Source organism: Leptonychotes weddellii, chromosome 5 (genome assembly GCF_054177405.1).
Source record: "Leptonychotes weddellii isolate Sample4059 chromosome 5, ASM5417740v2, whole genome shotgun sequence".
In the NCBI taxonomy this organism is placed as follows: Eukaryota; Metazoa; Chordata; class Mammalia; order Carnivora; family Phocidae; genus Leptonychotes; species Leptonychotes weddellii.
In genome coordinates, this window is record NC_138373.1 from 4291427 (window position 1) to 4318619 (window position 27193).

At 49.9% G+C, this 27193-nt stretch overlaps 1 protein-coding gene across 1 annotated transcript; it reads left to right on the forward strand.

Annotated features, from left to right (window-relative positions):
* DAGLB (diacylglycerol lipase beta) lies at positions 1 to 27193 on the forward strand. The gene is made up of 15 exons (XM_006746787.3): positions 1 to 193; positions 1667 to 1818; positions 6859 to 7030; positions 8344 to 8602; positions 9974 to 10096; positions 11055 to 11182; positions 12078 to 12204; positions 12556 to 12639; positions 14803 to 14880; positions 17800 to 17880; positions 17976 to 18103; positions 24887 to 24955; positions 25042 to 25114; positions 26026 to 26276; positions 26391 to 27193. Exons 1-15 carry the CDS (start codon positions 99 to 101, stop codon positions 26584 to 26586), a joined length of 2016 nt encoding a protein of 671 aa, XP_006746850.1. The 5' UTR covers positions 1 to 98; the 3' UTR covers positions 26587 to 27193.

The following is a 27193-nucleotide window of genomic DNA, read 5'->3' on the forward strand; positions in this document are numbered from 1 at the left end:
CGCAGTCAGTTTGGCGTTGGATCCCGGAGGGCGCGGGGCTCCGAGTGGCCACCGGCGCGCGGCGGGCTGGCCCGAGGCCGGGCAGCGGGGCCTCAGCCATGCCCGGGATGGTGCTTTTCGGTCGGCGCTGGGCCATCGCCAGCGACGACCTGGTCTTCCCGGGGTTCTTCGAGCTGTCCCTGCGAGTGGTGTGGTAAGGGCGGCGGGCTGTGCGGGCGGGCGGCCGAGGCGCGGAGGGAGCGGGTTCAAGCGGCCCGGGAAGAGTGGCCGTGTCGCCGGGTTTGTGCGCGCGGACGCGGTGCCCACGTTCCCTCGTCTGGGCCTCTCCACCGCGCGAGGCCTCCGAGGACGGGCGTGCAGCCGCTCTCCCCATTTCTCGGAGGGCACACTGAGGCCGGAGCGGGGAGGCTGGGCCCGGGGTCCCCCAGGGGGTCTCCCGTCGCGTGCGACCCCGAGGCCTGGCCCCGGGAGCCTCCGGGACGGGGTTGCCGACCAAGGGCCGTGGCCTCCGGGAACTGTTTCCTGAAGCCAGGAACAGCCACTTGCATCATTAGGGCGCTCGGCATGGAAATTCAGGGCATCAAGTGTCAACCAAAGGAGAGGATGGGAAATAGTAGCCTGCCTGTCGTTCTGGAGCCGGTTGTGCCCGAATTCCCCGACGAGCAGCCAGGCTTGGCACAAAGTGTGCAACCGATGGGAAGTGGAGTTGGGCGCCTCAAGTCTGCTCCCAGAGGGGCTGGGCAAGGAATAAGAGTGCATTCTCGAGGGGAAAGGAATGTAAGAACGTGAAATATTGAAAGCGGCTCCTCAGTAGTTTCATAGTTTTCAGAGCCAGGTCTCTCCCGTATCATTTCCCATTGTTATTTCCAGACCCAAAGTCCTAATACCACAAAACTGACAAAAGCATAAAATGTTCTCTAGTCCCAGTTCCACACCTGGGCTTGAATCCTTAATAATAGCGTTCTTGCCGGCAATGTTCAGCCCTTTGCTGAAATGCTTCTGGTGACTGGTCACTGTTGCTTTGAGGTGTTTGGTGCTGTCTTTCCTTGTTCTGCACCGAGTTACAAAATATATAAATAAGTCTGCAGTACGTGGCCTTTCAAGCTTAATCAGTGTTCACTGTGGAACATCTTGGCATAACTTGATTACCACCTCCTGGTTTTTGCATTACACACAGCAGATGACAAAAAGTGTTTGTCAATTTCTTGTTAATCCCCAGAAGTGAACATTATCTTGTTAATATTTTAGCAAGCAGGTATTTTGTTGGTTTACACTTGCATGTTTCTGAGTCATGGTAGGGCTGCTGTTTTTCATCAGCCCACATTATAGTTGCCTTTTTATGGCATTAAATGCCTCTTAGATATTAGAGCAGGCAGAGAATTAGGAACAATCATGTAAGCACAGAAAGGATAAAACTCATGTTTTAAAAAAAGGTCATGCTCTGTAATTGACTTAGTAGATTTTTTATTGTTTTCTTTTAGTAGATCTTTTATCGGAGAAAATTATATTCCAAAGCAAACTTCGCCTTGCTTTGGGAAATATTAGCTTTTTAAAAATTTTTAACTAAAATTTTTTTGTTTAATATTAACTCCTTTTATTTCATTCTGTAATGTTTTATAATGCAGTTCCTTGGTTTCCATTTCTGACCCTCCCTGTCTCTCGGCAGGTGGATTGGCATTTTGACTTTGTACCTCATGCACAGAGGGAAGCTGAACTGTGCAGGCGGCACCCTGCTCAGCAGTTATTTGATCGTTCTTCTTGTTCTCCTAGCAGTTATTATATGTACGGTGTCCGCCATTGTGTGTGTCAGCATGAAAGGTAAAGGGTAGCCTTTTCTATTTGATACCTATTCTTTTTTAATTGCTTTATTGAGATATAATTCATGTACTATACAGTTCACCCACTTAAAATGTATGAGTCCATGATGTTTAGTATATTCACAGAGTTGTGCAGCCATCACAATTTTAGTACATTTTCATCATCCCCCAAAAAATCCTATGCCTATTAGCAATCCTCCTCATTTTTCCCCAATTTCCTCAGCCCTAGCCATCTGCTAATCTACTTTGTCTGTAGATCTACCTATTCTGGATCATACAGGTGGAGTCATCCACTGTGTGGCCGTTTGGTCTGGCTTCTTAAACTTAGCATAATGTTTTCAAGGTTCGTTCACCTTTTAGTGTGTGTCAGCTCTTCATTCTTCTTATGACTGAATAATATTGGCTCAGTCGGTTAAGCATCTGCCTTTGGCTCAGGTCATGATCCCAGGGTTCTGGCATCGAGCCCCACGTCGGGCTCTCTGCCTGGTGGGGAGTCTGCTTCTCCCTCTCCCTCTGCCCCAACCCAGCTCCTGTGTGCACGCTCTCTCTCTCTTTCTCATAAATAAAAAGTCTTTTTAAAAAATTACATCGAATGGTTTGCCACGTTTTTACTTATCCATTTGTTAGTCGGTAGACATTTGGGTTGTTAACACTTTTGGGCTGTTACATAAAGCTGCTATGAACGTTCGCTTTTGTGTTTTTGTATAGACAGAGGTTTTCATTTCTCCTGGATGTGTGCCTAGGCGTGGAATGGCTAGGTCATGTGGTAACCTTGTGTTTAACCTTCTGGGGAACTGGCAGGCTGGTTTCCAAGCAGCTACACCATTTCTCTTTCAGTTTATAAAGAGTTTCCATTTCTCCCCATCGTCAGCAGCACTTACCTTTGTCTGACTTTCCGATCCTAGCGGTCCTGGTGGATCTCACTGTGGTTGTGATTTGCAGTTCCTTGATGAGCATCCTCTCGTATGCTTACTGGACATTCGTATATCATCTTTGGGGATGTGTCTACTCAGATCCTTTGCCCCGTTTTAAGTTGGGTTATTTGTCCTTTTTTATTAATGAGTTGTAACAGTTCCATCTATTCTTAATGATTTTTTTTTCTCCATGTTACAGTTTTCTGCAGTCACTTTGCTGAAAATGTTGGGAGCCTCCCTGTATGAGTGCTCAGGTTCATAGGAGGAGCCGAGCATTGTGGTGCATTAGTAACTAAAAACTGCAGTCAGAGGCAGGGCTGAATGGCATGCCGCCCTCCAGCACATTTCATCATTGCTTGAGTGGGGATGTGGGAGGCACGCTCACACACTCCAGATGATGGGGAAAGCACTGGGAGGGAATAGCTGATTCACTGGGCGGCAGAATCATGATCTTGATGGTGTGGAATGACCAACTGAAACTTAAAAGATGGGGATAGCTCATGGGGAGTGAGAGAGAAATGTTAGTGGCCAAGTGTTTCTTGGCCCTCAAGAGAAAGACCACAGGGTTCTGGATGACCAAGAGGTGTGGCATGTGCCCAGTGAAAGAGAAATATATGGAAAAGAGAGCTCTGTGTAATTTAGCATGCCCCTGAAAACATGAACGCATGCATGAATGTCTAGAGCGAAGAAGGTCCCAGTTTTGTGATCTGTGTCGGTCCCCTCTGTGTGGCTTTAGCACTGTGGAGTTGTGGTTTTGGTGTGGTGGTGGTGTTTTTTAGAGAGTGCGGCGGGGGATGCAGAGGGAGAGAGAGAAAATCTCAAGCAAACTCCGCACTGAGCATGGAGCCCGATGCAGGGGTTGATCTCGTGACCCTGAGATCATGACCTGAGCCGAAACCAAGAGTCAGATGCTTAACCGACTGAGCCAGCCAGGCGCCCTAGCACCATGGAGTTTTTCCATGAAGTCTGAATTTCTGAAAGAAGTATTTAGGTTGGTGTCCCTTCAGCTGTGGTATCATCTCATTTATTGGCCCTTTCTGTTCATGTCCTAGTCTGGTTAGAAGACCCAGTATGCCACTATAATCGTGGGTTCAGATCTGAAGCAGGAATGTAAGCTTTTTTTTCCCTTAAATGGTTTTCTTCAGGTATTTTTGGTGGTGTCAGGGCATGTACGCCGTGATGGATGGCCATGTCACTGAGGCTCCCCGTCGTAAGCACTTGCCTAAGGCCTGCCCCAGCTCACACTCACAGTCAGAGCTCAGAAAACATCTGACGGTGTACGTGTTAGGCGTTATGTGCCAGTTGTTTGTGTTATGGGTGGGTTGCCTATCCAGCAACCTCTTCCAAACAGAACCCAGTTTTATTTGGGACGTCCCCCATCCCTCTCCCTCACATATGAAGTCAGTGCGTCAGAGAAGCCAACTCTCCACCCAGCTCAGGAATGATCCTCATGTGTCAGTGATTGGTTCCGGAATGGACGTGTGACCCAGTTTGAGCCAGTGAAACTCAGGAGTTTTTTGGAAAATTCTGGGGAGTCTTTCCTTGCTCCTCTAGGAAAGATCCAGAAGCAGTAGGCTGTTTTCAGTCTGGGTGATTCTGTGGAGGGAGGAGCTGCTGAATTCCTGCCGTATCTCCACTCACTGCCAGGATGAGCTGACACAGAGGAGGGCAGAGCCGTGAGGGGCCAGAGCGCCGTGGCGCCCATGCTCTGCATTTCCAGTCCCCGGAGCCAGGGCAGGCCCCAGGTCCTTCCCGCTTTTACTTTTGTTACTTGTGGCTAGAGATACCACAACTGACCTAAAAACAACAGTTTAGAAATTATGTTAGTTTAAATGCCAACCCCGAGATCATGATCTGAGCCGAAATCGGGAGTCGGATGCTTAACTGACTGAGCCACCCAGGCGTCCTTTTGTTAGTTTTATTCTTGATCCATGGATGACTTCTGTTGCCCTTTTGTTCCATAAGGCATCTCAGTAATTAAGCTGTCACTTGTGCAGAAAGGCCATGATTTGTAGCTTTGCGCTGGTATTACTCTCTAAAGGAGACACCACAGGCTGTACGTGTTTGGGACCAGTGGGGGTCAGTCATCTTTACCCAAGACACTGATGCTTGTGTATTTACCTCTGCTCCTTTTCTTGGTCATCAGTGTAGCGTAGTTGGGAAGAATCTTGATATTGTGGCAGTTTCTAGTTTTGATTTGAGAACCTCCCTGGTGAAATCCTACTGTTCCTACCATGTAGGAGGTTTAATTAGGGGAAGGTCCAGCCTCATGACTACCACGTTTTCCTGGCAGAACACCCTCAGCCTCCAGGGTGTGCCATTCGCTGGGTTTGATCGTGATTCTGGGAGGTTTCCTTGCATCGCCTCCGTATTTGTGTTGGGAGCTCATTGCTCATCTCACGCCAGGGAAGATTGCTGCAGTGTAGAGGTGTTGAACCAAAGATTCTGTGACGCAGGCCTGCCTTTTGTGGTCTCTGCCCAAATGGTTCGGCCTGATGAAGACGCGGGCTGCGCTGAGGACATTCCGTCCAGCTCGTCAGTTCTGGGTTCTCAGCGTCACCGCGCCCCCGGGAGCAGCCGGGTGCACGCCGGTCCCCTCTTTGCCTTGAGAGGAAAATCTCTTATCTAAGTAAATGACAATGTTTTCACTGGCGGGTATGACTATATAAAGGAGGTTTTTTTCAGTATCTTGATTTCTTTTTGGAATCTTAGAACTCTGTTTTCTGCTTCCTCATTTCCGACTTTAACCCATTCCCGGAGCGTCGGGCCCAGGTGCTGTCGGTGTTCACGGCGCCAGCCCGGGTCGGGTTGCCTGTTTTACAGGTGATTGGCTGTTGTTAGCAGCAGGCTCCAGAGAGCACTGAGTTTTTATGTCTGCACTCACTGTGTCTCAGAGAGAGAGTGGTGTTTTGGTTACCTTGTATTTTGTCTTCGTGCCAAACATGAAACTGGAGAGTGTCTTAACATTTTAAAATGTGACTCTAAGTAATCCATTCTAATCCCAAATCATTCTTTACATCTTAGAAATGTCTTCACTCACTGTTTCGGGTTTTGGGGTTTTTTTCACTGTTTTTGTTTTAACCATGTGGCATTTTTATGTTGCTTCAATTAGTATTTATCACAACTTTTTCCCAGAGGGAGCGAGTTGATGTTTTACATCAGGAATTAAAGCACACGGACCTCAGTGGGATGCTTGGGTTTGTTTGAGACACACGGTGAAAAGGTTGTGTCTGCATGTTAGGTTTCTTCAAGCGTTCTCGCACGTCAGAATTGTTCACTTCCCAAGAGTGCAGACGTTGGTGAGGCGGAAAGCTGGGACTATGCAGACCTGGATTGTGGGGTTTTTCGTTGTTGTTGTTGTTGTTGTTAAGATTGTATTTATTTATTTATTTGAGAGAGAGAGTGCGGGGGGAGGGGCAGAGAGAGAGAGGAGGGGGAGAGAGAGAATCTCAGGCAGACTCCCCGCTGAGCACAGAGTGGGATGCAGGGCTCAATCTCACGACCCTGAGATCATGACCTGAGCTGAAATCCAGAGTCGGACGCTTAATCGACCCTACTACCCATCATGCACCCTCTGGGTTATGTTTTAGAAAGTAGTTACTAAGCCCAGTTGGCCTGAGTTTCCTCCTTTGTAAAATGGGATGGTGACTATCTTCAGAGTCGTGAAGATTACAGAATAATGGGTGTGAAGTGTTTCACATGGTGCCTGAACGCCACAGGTCTCAAGCAGATGGTGGAGTTACGTTCTAGAACTCAGGTGACCGTGTATCTCTGTTGGCCTGGGACAGCTCTGTTTTGTGCCAGTTGTCCCAGCATAATTTTTAATAGCACCTCCTTCCTCTTTCAGAAGTGTCCCAATTTGGACAATGATTATATGGTCATCCCAGTTAGAACCCTGAAGTATCTTGAAACCCTAGTAAATCTAGGAAATGAATCTGAGGCTTTTTGTCCTGTTTCCACCCTGCCCTTGGCTACTTGCTCTCAGCCTTGGGCGTTGATTTCCAGTTACGAGTAGAAACCACCAGGCGCGCCTACAGTACTAACAGATGCTCTCCACACTGTGTGTCTGTGGAAAGCAAGTCTCTGCAGAAGCCAGGTGCCCGGGTTGAATATCTTCTGTGTTTCAGGAACCATCTGTAATCCCGGACCACGGAAATCCATGTCCAAACTGCTTTACCTCCGCCTCGCACTCTTCCTGCCAGAGATGGTCTGGGCTTCTCTGGGGTCCGCCTGGATAGCAGACGACGTGCAGTGTGACAGGACGGTGGTGAATGGCATCATTGCCACCGTCATCATCAGGTCAGGTCTTCGTCTTCTCTCTCAGTTCCTTGTCTCGGATGCATTTGAGATGTAAGGACGCAGACCTTTCTGAGTCACTGCAGATAGCCCCAAGTCATGTGGGCTTCCTAAAATTGTTAGAAGTTGCACCTTTTTGAGTAAATCCTAAAAATTGAGAGACATGGGTTTATATATAAGAAACAATTCATCTCCTGTTAACACATTTATTGATATCATTTTCTTTCTTGCTCGTTCTCATTCTTCTGCATTCTATCCCTTCTGTTTTTGTTTTTGTTTTTAAAGATTTTATTTATTTATTTGACAGAGAGAGAGAGACAGCGAGAGAGGGAACACAAGCAGGGGGAGTGGGAGAGGGAGAAGCAGGCTTCCCACCGAGCAGGGAGCCCGATGCGGGGCTCGATCCCAGGACCCCCGGGATCACGGCCTGAGCTGAAGGCAGACGCTTAACGACTGAGCCACCCAGGCGCCCCTATCCCTTCTGTTTTAAGAAGGAAGAAAACCCAAAGACCAATTCAAGGGCAAAAACTAAAGGCAGGATGAGAAGAAACGCGGTGTCAGGAATCGTGACAGGGACTAATGCACAGGATCGGGTTTTCGCAGTTTCCAGGCTCACAGTCTCAGGAACAATCCGGGGACTTGTGCTGATGCCGGCCGGCCCACGCCACACGCGCGCGGGCAGCAGATCCCCTTCGCAGAGGCGCGTCTTCCCGTGGCACACGTGTCCGGGAACCGCAGTGTCTGGCATGTTGTTCCTCACACGTATGAATGAAGGACCCATCAGAGTTTCCCACGATGTGGCACAGTTCTTTCGATTTTACTGAGAAGAACCCCGAGGCACTGAGGAGTAAGGGCCTGGGTCATGGCCAGTGGACCATGGAGAACAGGTTCCAGCTACTTCCGTGCCCAGGCTGCAACTCTGCCTACCAGGCATCTGCTTTTTTCTTTTGTGATCTTCACTTCTAAGGCTCTGATTTTTGTGCGGCCTGGGCCAGCCACAGGCTCATAAAGAACTTTCTAGGGACACCTGCGTGGCTCAGTCGGTTAAGCGTCTGCCTTCGGCTCAGGTCATGATCTCAGGGTCCTGAGATCGAGTCCCGCATCAGGCTCCCTGCTCGGCGGGAAGCCTGCTTTTCCCTCCGCCTGCCCCTCCCCCTGCTTGTACTCTTTCTCTCTCTGACAAATAAATAAATAAAATCTTTAAAAAAAAAAAGAACTTTCTAGAAGAAGCAAGTTGCTCACCTCAACCTGGTTCTGGGAGATCCGCATCTGGATGTGGGACCAGGGTCATCATGCCTTCTCTCTCTGTTTTGCAGTTGGATTATCATCATCTCCACTGTGGTCACCATCATCATCGTCTTTGACCCCCTCGGGGGGAAAATGGCTCCGTATCCCTCCTCTGGCCCCAACCACCTGGATAGTCATGAGTCAAGCCAGCTACTTAACGGCCTCAAGACAGCAGCTACCAGCGTGTGGGAGACCAGAATCAAGTTCCTGTGCTGTTGTGTTGGGAAAGACGACCATACTCGAGTTGCTTTTTCGAGTACGGCAGAGCTTTTCTCAACCTACTTTTCAGTAAGCTGAAGGGGTCTGCTTTCGTCTCTTTCTCCTAAGTAAATGTCTCTTATGTTAAGATGAATACTCTCTTTGGAGCTGATGGCTGATCCCCCGTTCACGTCAAGAGCTCTTGCCCACGTGTGGTCTGTGGTGTGGCGGAGTCGGGGGGAGACTATGGGGCGTTAACCCAGGGCCCTGCGCTTGTGGGCCCCGTCTCTCTGGTCGGTGCGTCCTGGTGTTGCCACCTGTTTGTTACACTGTCAGGATTTTTAGTTCATTTTTAAGGAGCTAAATGATGGAACCTGCATATTTTGGGATGATTTGCCAGTTGTCTGAATCGTCTGTCCTCCATCCAGCTGGTCCTCTGCAGGCGCCAGGTGTGGGCGGTGTCATGCATCCAGGGTGGTATCAGACCTTGTTTACTACTTTATAGCATGATAGAAATGATAGATTATTCTGCTTTTGAAGGAGAGTTTGAATATGTTATTACAATGTAGGAAGGCATCTTCGTTCTAGAGCAGTTTCTTCAGTGATTTGGAAATACTCATTTTTCTTTCACATCCAGCGTTTTCCTGTAATGTTCTCTGGTAAACTGTTGTGTTCAGCACTGAGACCAGGTAAGGGAGACGCGTTCTCATGACGTCCTGCACGACTGCCGGTCCCTCCTTGCTCTGTGCAGTGTCTGCGTCTGCAGGGCCCAGGGCCAGCCCCGTAGGCTGGTAGCAGTCGCCGCAACAGCCTCCATGTCGGGACTGGAGAAGTGTGTCTCCCTAAAGTAACCTTCAGTCTGGTCTTCAGACAGCTGGGAGAACCGATGGCTCAGAGGCCGAGTGGCCAGTGCCTGGTCCGTCCCTGTGGACCAGAAGTGCCTGGAGGCAGCAGAGGAGTCTGCCTGAGGGAGAAGGGGGGAGGCAGGCACAAGAGACGCCCTCTGTTGCTGTCCTAGTTTGAGGCTCTTTTGGAGGCTTGCTGTAGCCGGTGAGTCTAAGTTCAGTCTCTCAAATCTCTACCAGGGACTCTGAACAAAACCAGGGCATCTTGAGCAAGAGGCTAAATTTGGGCTAAAATTGGCCATTACTACAAAGATGGTGAAATTACTTACCCATTTGCTCCCAACTATACAAAAGCTGTGAAGTCAGTTAAGTTACTTGAAATGAAATTTGAAAATAAAAGCTCAGCAACATTTCTGTGTTCTCTGGTGGATTTGTCTGAGGGCAGGATAGTAAAAATCATCAAGCTCACATATAGAAGGAGTCTTGAAAATACTTCTAAGGAACCTCTTTACACATACCTGCGTGTGTGCGCGTATGAACTGTAAAAAATGGATTTTAAAAAGGAACTCATGGGCCGTCCCTGCTGAGTTTATGACAAGCCACTGTTTACATCCAGGACACAGACCTGGTGCCCAGCGACATCGCGGCGGGCCTCACCCTTCTCCATCAGCAGCAGGACAATATCAGGAACAGCCGGGAGCCGGAGGGGGTGATCGGCCATTCCCCGGGGCCCCCCCAGGTAAGCCCCTTTCTGGTGTCTGGTACAGTTTTGACATTTACTCCTATTAATACATCTTCAAAAAACAAAACAGACTGGCCAGCAACGATTTCAGGACAGTTGGCTTAGAATCTGATGTGTGGCTTCTGCTAGTTGTGGTCCCTCGGGTAGAGGGAGCCCATTCCTGGCCGCTTCACCCTCCATTTTATTTTTTTATTTTTTTAAAGATTTTATTTATTTATTTGACAGAGACATAGAGAGCACAGATAGGCAGAGCGGCAGGCAGAGGGAGAGGGAGAAGCAGGCTCTCCGCGGACCAGGGAGCCCGATGCGGGGCTCGATCCCAGGACCCTGGGATCATGATCTGAGCCGAAGGCAGGCGCTTAACCGACTGAGCCACCCAGGTGCCCCTCCTCCATTGTATTTTTAAAGCATTCTCTTTTAGGAAATTGGCTGAAGTCAACATAGCAAAAATTCTTTCTGGGATGGGCCTGATTCCCCCTGGGCGTGTTTGCTCTCTTCTCTGGGCCAAGGGAGCAGAACCGTTGGGTTTTGCTGGAGGAGTTTTCCTGCCACAGCTGTTTAGGCTTCTGAAAGAGAAGGTTGCACGCGGATGGATGGGTTTCTCTGCCCCTCACGCAGGTGCCCGGGCCTTCCGGCTCTGCTGCCGCGGGGTCCTGGCGCTCTGCTTGTCCTCATGCGCTTCCAACTCAATCCCTGGCTCGTTCCAGCAGGGGCCACAAAAGTCAGCAGGGATTTTTGCTGTTCATTTCCACCGTACTTGCTGCATTCCTGTAAAGTGAGGGGTCTGTTTTAGTCCGCGTTTAAAGACGAGTTTCCCCTGTGGAAGTCTGCTGAGGTCTGTTCAGTGAGGAAAGAAAGGGGCATCAGGAGTTCGAGTTCAGGTTTATGATCTTTGTGAGTTGGTCTTGTCCGTAATGGGTTCCCTGAAACAAAAAGCTGTTTTTCTTCTCTTCAGGAAGCTGATTTGGACGCCGAGTTAGCCAATTGTCACCATTATATGCAGTTTGCAGCAGCGGCCTATGGGTGGCCTCTCTACATCTATCGGAACCCCTTCACCGGGCTCTGCAAGATTGGCGGGGACTGGTAGGTGGGCGCGCCTGGGCCCCCGCCTGCCTTCTGCCCGTCACTCCGACGGCGCCCCACTGTAGTTTCTAAAAATAATCCCGTTTCCCCTTTCCCAAAAACGTTCTGTTTTGAAACACGTCAAAACCGTGAGTGCAGTACCGAGAAGGCCCATGGATCGTTTATCTGGAGCCACCAGTCGTGACTCGTGTGGTCACATGCGCTGTGTCACCATCGCTTCCTGCCGGGCTGCCCGCGCAGAGGGCAAGGCCCTGCCCGCGTTTCCTGAGGACGAGGCCTCCTTTTACGTACTCCGCACGCCCCGCACCAGCGCAGCTCGCGTTAAGCAGTAGCTCCCTTAGGTTGTGGCCAGTTTCCCATTTGGGCCAGTAGGAGCCTTCAGAGCAAGGTTTCCTCCACGTGAGGCTCACGCGTGGCGCTTGGCTGTCTGTCTGGAACAGTTCCGTGGTATTTCCGGTCTTGCGTGCTGGTGACATTGCCTTGCACAGTAGTCTACGTATTTTGTGAACGGCCCTCAGTTTGTATTTGTCTGATGGTTTCTTCTGGGTTGGAGTCGAGTACACATTTTTGGCAGGAATTCCTCGGGAGGAACGTCCTGCCCTTCTTGGTCCATCATAGGAGGAAACAAGGTGCCAGTTTGTCCCATTCCTGGAGATTTTAAAGTCTCTCCCGTTCTTAATATAATTTATTTTTTGAATACGTAAAACATGAACATGACCCCAGAAGTCAGAACTGTAGTGAGAGGTGTGCCCGGAAATAGCGCAGGCCGTTCTCCTGGAGCCAGAGGAAGGGCTGAACCTTGTGAGCCCGGGGCTCGCGGCTGCTGGGGAAGCGGGGGGCGGGCCTGATGTTCCCTGGTCGGTACTGTAACTGACACGTTTGCCTGTGTGTTTAGTTGTCGAAGCAGGACGACGGAATACGACTTGGTCGGAGGCGACCAGCTCCACTGTCACTTCGGCTCCATCCTGCACACGACGGGCCTGCAGTACAGGGACTTCATTCACATAAGCTTTCATGACAAGGTCAGTACAGCGGCGCCTCGTCCCTGCTCTGGGGTCGCGGGGTCCTTCGAGAGTGTGATGGAAGTTAGAAACCATCTCCCCCAGAACAGTGCATGTAGACGCATGCACACACACGCACGCACGGTTTGCATGCCGGTTCAGGGGGCTCCCAGGCCCTCCCATCCCAGAGATGGAGGCAGAAGTCCTTGTAGAGATACATCGTGGGTTCTTAAGCAGCCCACCATCTGTGGAAGAACGGCCGGGCCCCACGGCTGAATTGTGAACTGTTAGAGACGCCGGGCCGGCCGAACTCGGCCCTGTAGCTGCGCGCTCTCACTGTCGAGAACTCATGCTTCTTTCCCTCGCCCTCAGGTCTATGAGCTTCCCTTTTTAGTGGCTCTGGACCACAGGAAAGAATCTGTTGTGGTAGCCGTGAGAGGAACCATGTCTCTGCAGGTAAGGGGCCTGATGCTCGAGGCCCGGGGACAAGGGGTGGGGCGAACAGCAAGCCGCAGGTACCAGGAGACCCGCCTTTGCTGGAACGGAGGGTAGAGCCCTCATCGGTTAGAGCAGGAGGTGTAGCCGGAAACACCAGGATAGAAAGTGCAGAAGCAGACCCAGGGCTGTGAAATGCTGCCTTTGGAGAAGTGGAGGGAGTCATTTCCTTTCCACCGAGAAGTGTCAGAAACAGACCAGCAGGCTTGGGTTCCCCGCTGGAGGACTTCCTCCAGAGGCGCCCGCCTGACTCTCGGGGGTGCGGGGCCTGCTGTGTATGTCTGTTCCCCCCGCCTGCCAGCCCTGTCCTGGCCGGCCCGGCCCCGCCTTCTCGGCCCTGTGCGGATAAGTGGGCAGCCGCTGCCCTCCTTCCATGTCATGCTCTCTGGTCTGTTCTTGGCCCTTGCTCCATCTCATTTCCTGGTCCTCACTTCCCTGCTGACCCAGAAAGTGTAGCGAGACGCCACAGTGTGAGCCCTCGGCGCCCTGCGGGGCAGGGCCTGCCGCTCAGAGCGTTGGCGGGGACTGTGCACCTGCCCAGGGCCCTGCCCGGGGCACCGAGGAAAGCAGACGCCTCACCTCTGGCCCCCATTTCTAATAATTCTGCAGCATCCCCCAGCTGGCCCCTGAAGGCACCGTGGAGTGGTCCTCGCTTTGTCTCCTGGCTTCCTGCCTGGTCTCTCTGGCTGTCTCTCCATTTACGGGCCCCATGGCCCCCATTGTGGCCCCGTCTCCCCTCCCAGGCCTGGGAAGCAGTTTTCTACCTTGGTCCCTGTCTCTGGTTTCTTATCTTTCCAGTCAGTCCTCATACTGTCCACAGAGAACTCTTTCTAGAACGTGGGTCAGATGTTATCACTGCTTCTTAGAAACCTCCCTTGGCCCCCCCATTTACTTTTTTTTTTTTTTAAGATTTTATTTATTTTTTAGAGAGAAAACGTGTGAGCGGGGGGAGGGGCAGAGGGCGAAGAGAGAGGGAATCTTAAGCAGGCTTCTCACCCACTCTGAAGCCCAACACGGGGCTCGATCTCATGACCCTGAGATCCTCTGACCTGAGCTGAAATCAAGAGTCATATGCTTAACTGACTGAGCCACCCAGGCACCTCACCCCATTACTTTTTTTTTTTTAAAGATTTTATTTTTATTTATTTGACAGAGAGAGACACAGCAAGAGAGAGAGCACAAGCAGGGGGAGTGGGAGAGGGAGAAGCAGGCTTTCCGCGGAGCAGGGAGCCTGATGCGGGGCTCGATCCCAGGACCCTGGGATCATGACCCGAGCTGAAGGCAGACGCTTAACCAACTGAGCCACCCAGGCGCCCCCCCCACCATTAGTTTTTCATAGAAAATTCACGTGTCTTATCACAGCTCTGTTGATGCTTTGTGACTTGACCCCAGCCTGCCTTTCTGGTTCCCGCCCAGAGCTCAGCCTGCCGGTGGTTCTCCAGTGGGCTGCAGTCCCCTTGAGCTTTGCAGGGTATCACTATGGAGTCCCATCCCCAGCGGGTTAACTGCATTGGGTCCTGGGGATGCACCTGCCTCTCGGGCTCTGCCCGCGGCCCCTCTGAGCACCCATGTGCCTGGCCCTGTGTCTCCTTCCTGTGCTCAGACGCTCTGCCTTGGGTCCTCCTGGCCCCTTAGGTGGGGTTGCCCACCTCTCTCTGTTCCCTGAAAGCAAGTTTTCCCTTTAATCTTTGGCTTAGGTGCCACCTCCTCCAGGAAGCCCACCCCCACCCCCGCCCTGCAGTACACACCCCTCTCCCCTCTGATGCATCTCTTACCCTCCCTTAGCTTTCAGTGAGCCGTTGATAGCCCCTTGAGGACAGGAAGCATGCTTTGTTCAAAACCCAGGTACAGGACTCTGTGCTTCATGGGTACTTAGAAGAGGTGTGCAGTGAGGGAAGGCAGCAGGTGTGTCTTAGCCGCGTCCCACACCCCCTCCCTGCCGACCGTGGGTCCCTCGGGAGCTTCCTAGCCGCCTGGGTTTCCTTCCCAAGGTCAGGTGCCAGGTTCAGTCCTCAACAGTCTGACCCAGGAGACCGTAGCGCTCCGCGGTCCTTCAGAGGGACCTGCCCCCCGGCCGCCATGCACAGCTCGTCCCAACGGCCTCTTCCAATGCACTCTTTGTAGGACATCCTCACGGACCTGTCAGCGGAGAATGAGACCCTCAACTTAGAGTGTGGGGTGCAAGACTGTTCGGCACACAAGGTACAAGCCCTGGGGTGTGTGTTCAGGAATGTTCCGTTACGGTGAAGCTAAAAGGGGTCAGGATTTTTCCAACTCTGACTCTCTCCCGGGAATGCTAACCATACAACAGGTAGCTACCAGGTGCCAAGTGCTGTGCAAAGTAAGTGCTTTTCATTCTTTTCGTGGAAATTCTCATGACAACCTCGTGAGGTTGCTTTGGTTTTTTAAGAGAAAGGAGCAGGTTCAGAGCCATCGAGGGACTTGCCGGAGGCCACACAGTTACTGGAATAAGTGCCAGTTGGCATTTGAACCCCAGTCGAACGCTCTTCCCTTGACCGAAGTCCTATATTGTGGAGAAGAGAAGCTTCAGCTGAGTACAGGGCCCCCGCCCGGGAGCGCCTCCCACAGCCCCCCGAGCGGCAGGCGCCCCCAGCACTTCCCCGTAGCCCGGCCGGTTCCCTCCGCCGGTGTCACAACGCACGGTTCTCCTTTCGGTCTTACTGTGCGGGACAGCAGCGGCCTGCCTCGGACGGACTTGTTTTCTAAAAGGGTTTTAATTGTGTAACATGATGTTCATCATTGCACCCCTTTCCCTTTGTAAGCATCCGATTCAGCGGCAGCAGAGACTCGCAGAGGCTCTGTACCTTCTCATCATCCCAAACATAAACTCCGTATCCGTGAGCGATGGCTCCTCCCGCCCCACGCCCAGCCCCTGGTAACCTAGTACCCCCCAGGGCGCTGGGTTCTCGGGACCCCCCAGAAGTGGAGTCACGCGACTGTTTGTCCTTTCACTAAGCACAGTGTCCTCGAGGTGGATCCAGGCGGTAGCACGTGTCAGAGGCCCCTTCCCGTTGTGGCTGAGCGACGCCGCGCTGTGTGCGGGGACCACCTTTGCTTGATCCAGTCGTCCGCGGACGGACGGGGGGTCACGCCCAGGCGTCGGCCGGCGTCAGCGCTGTTGCTGGAAACAGGGACGGACAGACAGCTGTCCGAGTCCCTCCTTCCCGTGCTTTAGGGAACCTGCCCAGACGTGGGGTTGCGTGTCTGGTGGTGTTTGCCGCGTTTAACGTTTCAAGGGACCACCGGGCTGTGTTCCAGCGCACTGCACCATCTCCCGTCCCACCAGCGAGCGGCCAGGCCCTCGTTCTGCACGTGCTCATTGCCGCTTACTTTCCGGGTTTCGGTGCTTCCAGCCGGACGTGCTAGTGGGCGCGAGGCGGTATCTCACTGTGGTTTGGGCTCACGTTTCCCGGATGATGAATCAGGTTGCAGAGCAGAGCGTTTGCATGTTTGAGGGAATGATTCGGTCCCGGAGGTTCCAGCAGCTCCTTCCGGGGAGAGGGATGTCGGGGTGGAGGGCGGTGGGCCTGTGCTGTTTTTATATACTTTGTGTGTTTTTTAACCAAAACCCGTATTACTTCTCTGGTGATCATGTTTTAAGTAAAATGTGTAATCTTTATAAAAATGTGTGTCAGAACCAGAGTGTAGCTGATGGAGCCCCACGGTCCCACCTGGACGGTTTTCAGGACAGGGCCAGACTGGAGCCAGACTGGAGGCTTTCGTTCTGCCACCAGTTAGAAGTGGGACAGTCCTGGGAATGTGAATTTTCCCCTTTAACCCTTAACTGTCTTTTTGGGTCTCAAGTCACAGAAGAGTCCAGTGTCACTACTGGGCACGTGTGAAGAAAAAGAGAAATGTTCTACTTTCTTACAGAGACACATCAACTCGCCAACCACACAATACCCAGCAGGATCCCGTGGGCTGGGCTGCGGCTGTGTTCTTAGAATCGGCCCGCAGCTCGAGGCTTTGTGCGTGCACAAGGTGCGCTCTGGGCCTGGCCCCCTCCAGCCCGGTTCCCGCCGGGGGCAGCTCCCTCGGGCCGGGAAGGCGGCGGCGGCGGCGGGCCTGAGGGCAGAGCTGTTCTCCGCCTCTGATCCCGGTCCCGGCGGTTGGAGCTCGAAGCTGTGCCGCTGAACGCAGTCTTGGCCCTTCCGGGGCTGGCGGGGGGAGTGTCTGTGTGTGTGATGCAGGCCAGGGCCTCCGCCACGGCCGCTGTGTCCAGGTCCCTTTCGGCTTCAGCTGTCCCGAGGCGGACACGTGGTCGGTCCCCGCGGCGCGTGGGAGGTGGCTGCACGGCCGGCCGCGGGGGAGGCCGGGAAGCGCGGTGGTCCGTCGGGAGGTGCTCTTCCCAGACGGTAAACCCGTCAGACCTCCTCTTAGCTTCCCTTGGATGTGGCCGGGTCAGCCTTCTCCCGCGGAACTCGATAGCGACCGACTCGGGAGTTTGCAGGAGCTTTCGAGGCAGCCGCGAGTCTCCCATCTCGGCCCAGGATCTCTCCCGCTCGGTGCGGGGGGAGAAGACAGGCCCGTCTCGTCCACGGGGTGCTCTCTCCTCCGTGGAGACGGCTTCATTTTCAGGAAGCCTGGTTCTTAGGACAGCTGTATTTGTTAGGTTTTATGTTGTATTTATTCTCTGAAATTAAAACCTAACCTCCCTAGAACTCAGCTTCCAGTGGTCTTCGTTTTGCCTCTGCAGAAACCGGATGCTGAATCAGTTACCACCGATTCAGAACTTTATGTTTTAACGTCTTGTTAAAAGATCAGTCATTTATCATCTAAATGGGACCGGCCATCGGGACCGTGGTCCGCGCATACAGCAAAATACCGTGTGGCTGCAGAAAAGCCACGGAAGGATCCGTTGGCTGGAAAGGTGTTGTGGGTGGTCCCCGGAACTAGTCACGGAGCACCCGCTCCACGTGGAGCCCATCCCTGCGCCGGGGGCCAGGACCACGGCGGGGCGCGGTAGCTGCGGCCGCCGATTCCCCGATGCTCACCTCGGCTCTGGGGAGACGCAGAAGCGTGCACGGCGTAGCCCTGTCATGGGGCCGAACCTGCCTCGTCCGATGACCAACAGCCGCCTTCTCTTGTCTGCATTTTTAGGGGATTTCTCAAGCCGCCAGATACGTTTACCAGCGCCTCGTCAACGATGGGATTTTGAGCCAAGCATTCAGCATCGCTCCCGTGAGATTCTGATTTGTCTTTTCTTTCGTTGTCTGTCCCGCGTCCGCAGTTTGCTCCTTTGCCCTCACCGTGCCGCCTTCTCTGTTGGCCCGCAGGAGTACCGGCTGGTGGTGGTGGGCCACAGCCTGGGGGCGGGCGCCGCGGCCCTGCTGGCCATCATGCTCCGGAGCGCGTACCCGCAGGTCCGCTGCTACGCCTTCTCCCCGCCCAGGGGGCTGCTGAGGTACGTGCGTGTGGGCCGCTCTGCCGCCGTGACTTCCTTCCGCGCGCGCGCCCGCGGCGCCGGCCTGTCTGAAGCCCTGTTCGGGTGGAGACGCTGAAGAGCCTCTCCGGGGCCGTGTGAGCGGAACTCCGCGCTCCTGCCGGTGCAAACGGAGGTGCAGCTGGCCGGCGGCCCGGCATTAGTGCCAGGGGCGCGAGGTCACGATCTGGCCCCGTGACTGCACGCAAAGCAGAAGAGCGCGTCTGTCGCTTTCCGTAGTGACGGAATTCGGTTTTTTTTTCTTGTGATGAGAACCTGGAAGATTTTTTCTCTTGGCAACTTTCAGACGCACAGCAGGTGAACTGTGGTCGCCCAGCTGTGTATTCTGTCGCCGTCAGTGACTGTGACTTACTTATAACGGGGAGTTTGTGCCCTTTGACTCCCTTCTCCTGTCCCACAGGCCCCACCTCTGCAACCACCAACCCCCAGTGTCTAGATTTGTGAGCTTGGTTTTTGGTTTGGGGTTGGTTGGTTTTCTAGATTTCACACGTAGGTGAGATCCTGCAGTGTTCGCAAGGATAAAGAAGTCTGTGTGACTTACCTCGTGGAGCATAATGCCCTCAGGGTCCATCCGTGTTGTTACAAATGGCAGGATTTCCTTCTGCTTTATTCCGTTTTCATTCTTTCATGGCCATCGTGTGCGTATACGCACACACAACCCTGTCTGATCCGCTCACGTGCTGACGGACACTTACGGTGTGCTTTGCACATGCCGGCTATTGCAAATGACGGTGCAGCGAACACGGGAGTGCACACATCTCTTCAAGTCGGTATTTCGTTTCCTTCGGCCGCGTACCCGGAAGTGGCATTGCCGGATGATAGGGTAGTTCTACTTTTCCCTTTTTGAGGAACCTCCGTACTGTCTTCCCCAGCAGCTACGCCCATTTACATTCCCCCCAGCAGCACACGAGTGTTCCCTGTTCCCCACGTCCTCACGCACACTTGACATATCTGGGTTTGGGGGGCTTTTTTGTTTTTGTTTTTGATCCTAGCCATTCTAACAGGTGTGAGGTGAGATCTCACCGTGGTTTTGATTTGCATTTCCTGCTAAGTAGTGATGTTGCGCACCTTTTCACGTCCCTGTGGGTCGTGTGCGGGTCTTTCTGGGGAAAATGTCTATTCAGATCCTCTGCCCATTTTTTAAGCTGTTTTTTTGCTGTTGGGTTGTGTGAATTCTTTATATATTTTGGGTATCAACCCCTTGTCAGAGGATTTGCACATTTCCTCCCATTCCTTTTGTTGGGGGTGCCCTTTGCCGTGCAGCAGCTTTTCAGTTGGATGCAGTCCCTCTTGTTTATTTTTGTTTTTGTCGCCTTTGCTTTTGGTGTCAAATCTAAGAAATCATCACCAGGACCAACGTCAAGGAGCTTACTGCCTGTTTTCTTCTAGGAGTTTTCTGGTTTCAGGTCTCATATTCAGGTCTTTAATCCGTCGTTGAGTTATAATTTGTGTGTGTGTGATGTGAGCTGGGGTCCGGCTTCATTCTTTTGCACGTGGCTTCAGTTTTCTCACCACCGTCAATTGAAGAAACTGTCCTTTCCCCATCGTATATTCTTGGCTCCTTTGTTGTCAGTTACTTGGGTGTATTTCTGGGCTCTGCGTCTGTTTTTCTGCCAGTACCATACGGTTGTGGTCACTGTGGCTTTATAACCTAGTTTGAAGTCAGGGAGCATGAGGCTTCCAGGTTTGTTCTTCCCTCTTAAAGATGGCTTTGACTACTTAGGGCCTTTTGTGGTTCCACATAAATTTTAGGATTATGTGGACTATTTCTTGAAAAATGCCATTGGAATTTTGATAGGGATTGCAGTGACTCCAGGTTGCTTTGGGTGGTTTGGACATTTTAACGGTATCGTTCTTCCAGTCTGTGAGCACGGAACATCTTTCCATTCATTTGTGTCTTCAGTTTCTCTCATCAGCGTCTTACTGTGGGCAGGTCTCCACCTCCTTGGCTAAATTTATTCCTTCGTATTTTTGGGGGGCAACTGTTAAGTGGGAATGCTTTCTTATTTTTCTTTCTGATAGTTCATTATTAGTTTACAAAAAGAACAGATTTCTGCACACAGGCATACCTTGTTTCATTGTGCTTTGCAAGTACTGCTTTTTTTCTTTTTTTCTTTAAATAAATTGAAGATTCATGGCAACTCTGCCTTAAAAGCAAGTCTGCCGGGGCCCCATTTTTCCAACAGCATTTGCTCACTTTGTGTCTCTGTCTCATTTAATAGTTCTTGGCAATATTTCAAATTTTTTCATTATTTCATATTTTGTTATGTTGATCTGGGACCCATGATTATGACTGATTAGCTGAAAGCTCTGATGGTGGTTGGCATTTTTTAGCAATAAAATATTTTTTAATTTAAGTATGTACATTGGCTTTTTAGACACGTTATTGCACACTTAATGGCCTTCAGTGTGGTGTAAACATACCTTACATGCACTGGGAAAGCAAACAATTCATTTTCCTCACGGTGTTGCAGTATTTGCTTCACCGCAGCAGTCTGGGACTGACCCTGCAAGACTCCCCAAGTTGTCCCTCTTGATTTGTGTCCTACAGCTTTACTGAATTTGTTTACTGATTAAGTTTGAAAAGTACATTTTTTCCTTTCTTACTCAACATACTTAACCCTGTATAATCTTTGCCCTGATTATAAAAGAAATTTGTGCTACAATTGAAAAGAAGGAAAAAATAAATTTGTATCCAACACAGAAATTTTGGAAAATATAAAAAGGCTGAAAGATCAAAGATCTTCTATCCAGAATTCACCGTAACTATTTAAGTTTGGGAGCCCGATGTGGGGCTCTATCCTAGGACCCCAGGATCATGACCTGATCCAGAGGCAGATACTTAGCCACCCAGGTGCCCCTAAGTTCTTTTTATTTTAAAATATATACTTGTACATATGAAAAGACATGAGTGACTTTAAAAATACCTGAATTTATAAATTGTGAAACAACATAAAACATATTTTTGAGATTAAGCAGCAAACATCCATACAGCTTGGATGCATTTTGCTGTCTGAAAAAAGCCCTACACAAAAGACCTATTGTAAGATTCCATTTATGTGACCTTCTAGAAAAGACAGAAGTACATGATGACAGAAAGCATACCAGTGATTGTCTGGGGTTGGGGATGGGATTGATTGCCAAGGGACACAGGGAGCTTTTTGGGGGTGATGGAAATGCTCTTTATCTTGATGGTGGTGGTAGTTAAAACAGTTATATGCATTTATCAGAACTCATTGTACACTTACAGTGGGTGATTTTGCAGTGTATACCTCAGTAAGGCTGATTTAAAAATATACACACATCGGGGCACCTGGGTGGCTCAGTCGGTGAAACATCCGCCTTCAGCTCAGGTCAAGCCCCACATGGGGCTCCCTGCTCAGTGGGGAGTCTGCTTCTCCCTCTGCTCATGCTCTCTCAGAAAAAAAAGTCTGTACCCAGGTTGAGAATCAAGCAGTCCGTGCCTTCGAAATTCCCCGAGCATCCTCTCCTTTCCTGTCCACAGAACGTCACCATCCTGATCTTTGTGAAAATTCTTCCTTTGCTTTAAGGTAGTTTTACCACCTATATGCAGATTTCCGCATAATAGTTTGGATTTGTATGGTTTTGAAATTTATTTTTTTGAAATTTATAGAACTAGAATTGTACTTAATTTTATTCTCTGACTTCCCTTTTTTGTTCCCCATTGTTTGATGCCTGTAAGACGTGATTCTGTCCGTTCTGGTTCTGTCTCGTCGTACATCGATCACAAATGGTCTGTGTCACTGGTTGTTTGGACGCCCTCTGGTTGTAGATGGAGGTGGGAATTCCTAGCACGCGTGTGCACACGCTCCCCCTTCGCGTTACACGCCCGTGTTCCTGTGCCAGTTTACGCGTGCCCGTGGCGAGTTGGCCATGCCCCACATTCCCACCGACCGTCAATCTCAGACTTAAAACTTTTTTGCCAGTGTGATGGGTGTGCAGTGATGTTTCATTGCGGTTTGATTTGCGTGTCCGTGATTGCTAATGAAATTGGGGCTCTTGGGCGCCTGGGTGGCTCAGTCGGTTGAGCGACTGCCTTCGGCTCAGGTCATGATCCTGGAGTCCCGGGATCGAGTCCCGCATCGGGCTCCCTGCTCAGCAGGGAGTCTGCTTCTCCCTCTGACCCTCCTCCCTCTCGTGCTCTCTGTCTCTCATTCTCTCTCACAAATAAATAAATAAAATCTTTAAAAAAAAGAAAAGAAAAGAAATTGGGGCTCTTTTCATGTATTTATTGGCTGTTGAGTTTCCACTTTTGTGATGTTCTTTTTGGCTAAAAAGCATGTTGGCTATTCTGAGCCCTTGACACCTGCATGTCAATTTTAGAATCATTTTGCAAGTTGCATAAACAAAAAGCTTAGACTTTTTATTTCAGCTGCCTTTATTTTCTAGTTCAGTTGAGAGGTAAGTGACGTATTACTGAATTTTCCCACCTTTGAACATGAAATCACTTTTCAGATATTTAGGGACTCTTGAATTATCTTTCAATTTTTTATGGTTTTCTCCATAGTCTTACACATCTTTTGCTGACATATATCAATCTCATAGAAATTTGTCTTTTGATCGTGTATCCAACAGCCTTGTTAAATTTGCTTATTAATTATAATTCATCTGCAGATGCTTTTTTTTTTTTTTACTGTATAAACTAATTTCATGAATGACAGTTTTGTCTTTTTGCCTTTCGGGGCTGATAGGATCACCATTAAAATGTCCTGTGTCCCTTTGCCCTCGGTCCCTTCCACCCACCCCCCAGGTGCACAAGGATCTTTTTTGTCACTATAGTTTTGCCTTTTTCAGAATGTCATAAAAATGGAATCCTACAATATGCAGGATTGTGTTGCATTTTCTTTTACTCAGTAAGATGCATCCAGGTTATGTGAGTGCTTGCTTTAATCTTAAGTGTATGGTTTTCAGTGTTCTCGATTGAAAGTTTTAGATTCTCAAATCTGTGAAGGCCTAGTCACGCGTGACTGCCTCTTCTCTGTTCTCCCACTTTCAGAGCCTCCCATCAGACATCGTGCCCCCTTGCTCTTGTTTCGCATCTCCAACCTCTCGTTCATACCTCTGTTATCTTTGCTTTTAGTGCTACGATCTGGATAGTTCTTCAGGTCTGTTTACTAGTTCACTGATTCTCTCTTCAGTGCTTATGATGATCTGTTAAAACTATTGCCTTATAATGGAATTTTCATACAAAAATTAAAAATTCAAACCAAAGTAAATAGTATAATAAGCCACCATTTCATCAGCTTCAATAATTTGTTAACATGACTGACCAATCTTCATGTACCCCACCGTACTGCCCACAGATCCCCGTGGCCGGAGTACCTTGAAGCAAATCTGAGACCTATCATTCATCTGTAAATACCCTAATATGTCTCCAAAGCATAGAGCACTTAAAATTTAATTCTAGTAATTGATCATGTTCTCCTAATTATCTCATAAATGTTTTACAGTTGATTTCTTTAAATTCCAAACAAGGTTGGATTGGATGTCCTGTGTCCCTTTGCCACTGGTCCCTTCCACACACACCCCCCCCCCCCCACTCCCCAGCAGTGGGTTTGTCTTGGAACTGTATTTTTGTTTTTAAATCAAATTTAAAAGCATGTGTACAAGGGATCCACACAGACACGGAAATTCTGTAACTCTCCTTTAATGTATAGATATTTCAGTTCCCTCTTTATTTCTGAAACCAGGTTAGTTCTGGAGAATCCACATTCTGGATTTCTCTTGCATATTCACAATGTCACTTAACATGTTCCTCTGTACTGTTGGCTGTATGTCCTAGAAAACACAGACTGATGGATCAGTTTCAGAATGATTGCTGAAAGCAGTTTGAGATTTTTTTTTGCAGTTTGTTTTGTTCTTATGTGATACTCCCACTAGGGATGTACAGCCAAATTTCTGTTCTTGTAGTCACTTGAAATAATTCTTCTGTTTGGTTAATAGCACTGTTTAGGTTCGTTTGTTTCATTTGGCATTTGATTTTAGGAATTGCTTTTGTTGTTTTAATTTTTACAATTATATAAACCAATGACATAGTTCCACAGACAACTCTATAAACAAGTTACATTCAGAAATGTCCCTTTCTGTCCTTGTTCCTTGAGGTAGCCATTAGTGTTTGACTTAGTTTTCCATTAGTCTCATTTATATATGAAAGCAAGGATGTGTATCTTTGCATCTCTTCTCCTGCATACCCCTCATCCCCTTGTGCATCTGCTTCTTTTGACTTGACCACACATCCTGAGATCACCCCCCACCGCACACTGCAGCCGTGAAGGACTCGGTACTCTGCGGGCGGGCTGGGGTTTGTGAATTGAACTGTTCTCCACAGATGGGACATTTGGGGTTGGAGCCTCTGCTATGACAAGCAGTAAGAGCTGCAGTGAATAGCCTTTTGCGTCTTTTTACCATTTTGCCAGAGCGTCTTTGTTAGATTCCTCCAAGCAGAGGTCGCTGGGTCAAAGGATGCAAGCATAGGCTCGCTCGGTCTGCATCTTAATCTGGTTGGTGGATGTTGTGGCTTTACTAGAATGTGGCAAATGAGTTGCTGTGATCGGAGTATCTCCATTTTACTTCTCTTTTCCTTTAAAGGGTAGAGAACAGTTTTATACTCTGAAAACTTACCTCACTGACCTGGCAAAGTGACTTGATTTCCCTTTGGAGTTCTTTGTGGGCAATATAATCCTGAAACTTCACTAATTTTTTTTTTTTTTCCTCAAATTTCAGCAAATCCCTTTATGAATACTCTAAGAACTTCATCGTGTCACTTGTCCTAGGCAAGGATGTCATTCCCAGGTGAGTCAGCTGGATGCTTCATCTGGGCTTGCAGCAGCTGAAAGACCAAGTACTGAGCCTCAATCTGGTCTTTTGCTAATAAACAGGTTAAGTGTGACTAACCTGGAAGATTTGAAGAAGAGAATCTTGCGAGTGATTGCTCACTGTAACAAGCCCAAGGTAACTTGCGGGGCCCCGTAAGAGGATCTAAGGAGTTTGAGGCTGTGTGTGCCAAGGAGAGTTTGTTTCTAAATTCAGAGCCTCTTCGACCAGGGCATTTGATGCTGTTGCCTGAAGCGCTTTCTGACCCTCCATACAGACTTCTGTCTGCTGTTCTACAGATGATGCCGAAGAAAGCAAACGGCCGAGTCAGTCATGAAATGCCACAGTTAGAAAATACTATAGTAGAACCATCCCTGTTCTAGTTAAGTGATTTGCTTTCTGTCATACTCTCTTAGCCCTGTCTTGTGACCAACAGTATTTTGATGCTTTTGGTCCCAAAGCTTGGATAATAAGGCTGCTGAACAGAGTTTAAGAAGTACTAGTGTATGTATACTGTGCAATATTATGGTCCTTAAAAATGGTGACGTAAGTTTTTGTTTACCACTAGAGAAAGATAGTGATGTATTGAAAAGTTTTTTTTTAAAGGGCAGGTCTAAAAATGATTCTTCGAGGATCTATCCCCTAAGGCAGGGTATATAAAGAGTTTTTAGAAGTGATTTTAACCAATTTTCTGACATTTTTTATTGTTGTTACTCAAATTCTTTTAAAATAAGCTTCTCCTTACCCCCAACTACCCCCCCCCCGAGTTTTAAAAATTAATAAATGTCATGAAGGGAAAGAGTAAAGCTCGTCGGCAGGATTTGGTTTTTACGTATCGCTTCATGTTTGATATGGCTTCATGGCCCAAGAGATGCAGGAGTTTAGGCCACTGACCTCCACGGCCCTAAGATCCAGGATTTAGAAAGACCATTGGTCTGAGCTCTGAGGGTCACCGTCCTCCGGCACGAGCTTCTGGGGCCGCGGTCTGTGTTGACAGTGAAAGCGTCACAGAGTAACAAGCAGGCTGCCTTCTTGGGTCTCTCGGCCAGTACCAGATTTTGCTGTACGGGTGTTGGTATGAGCTGTTCGGAGGAAGTCCGGATAACTTTCCGACGGAGCTGGACGGGGGCGCCCAGGGAGACCTGACGCAGCCGCTTCTGGGGGAGCAGAGCCTGCTGATGCACGGGTCCCCGACCTACAGCTTCTCCAGCGACTCCCCCTTGGAGTCCCCCACCAAGTATCCCCCTCTCTACCCTCCCGGCAGGATCATCCACCTGGAGGAAGAAGGTGCTTCAGGGAGGTAAGTGCAGGCCACGTGGGCACGGAGCTGACGGGGCTCAGTCCACACAGACCGAAAACACACAGGTTTCAGCCTAAAGGGCCGCTCCGCTAGTTCACCTTCTGTCTTTCCCAGGTTTTGGCGTTCTGCTGCTCAGTACAGTGCCAGGTGGTCACACGAATCACAGTTCAGCAAAATACTCATCGGTCCCAAGATGTTGACAGACCATATGCCCCACGTCCTGATGAGGGCCTTGGACAGCGTGGTGTCGGACAGGGCCGGCTACGTCTTCTGCCCAGCCCGAGGCGGCTCGAACGTGGACATGGTGTAACCGGGGCTCATGCAAAGTGCTCCAGGACGACAGACCGACACTTCTGTTGTTAAACTGACAAAATCAGTGATTCCCATGATGCCAGAACCTTCGATGTCCATCAGTAGAAATTGGATGGTCTTCTAAAATCACTGAATAATTTGGGAAGTCCTTTTGATCCCAGTATTAGCAGGATCAGTTATCAGGAGAGAGCGTGGAGAGAATGGGGCTCACGTAGGAAGCTTCGGGAAGCTCCAGGGCCATTCCTTGGTGATCTGAGAACTGCCCCCAGGAAAGGGTGGGAACCCAAGGCCAGGTTTAAGACCCTGATGGATCCGTAGCTTCCCACCCCTGACGCCACCTTTTCACTGACGGAGTCTTACCACTGTTGAGAGGAGTCTGACCTGGGCATACAGCTGTGCAATTTATTCTGCAAACTGGATTTTCCTGGCTGCACAGATGGGCTTTTTCTCCTGGGTGGCCCTGAGGTTGGGCTGTGAACTGGGACCCCTGCCCCTGAGCACTGAGTCTCCACATCAAGCTCACTGCTTCATTTGCACATAATAATCTGGCTTTTGGAGGTCAGCCAGTGGATTCAGGGGGAGTTAATAAAGCACTTAAACGTGTC

What these genes read in the sequence shown, in the direction of transcription:
- DAGLB (XM_006746787.3), top strand. Translation starts at nt 99, where the DNA reads ATGCCCGGGATGGTGCTTTTCGGTCGGCGCTGGGCCATCGCCAGCGAC. An exon ending in GAGGAACCATGTCTCTGCAG is followed by an intron (nt 12,640 to 14,802) that starts GTAAGGGGCCTG and finishes CACTCTTTGTAG; the next exon opens with GACATCCTCACGGACCTGTC. An exon ending in AAGACTGTTCGGCACACAAG is followed by an intron (nt 14,881 to 17,799) that starts GTACAAGCCCTG and finishes CTGCATTTTTAG; the next exon opens with GGGATTTCTCAAGCCGCCAG.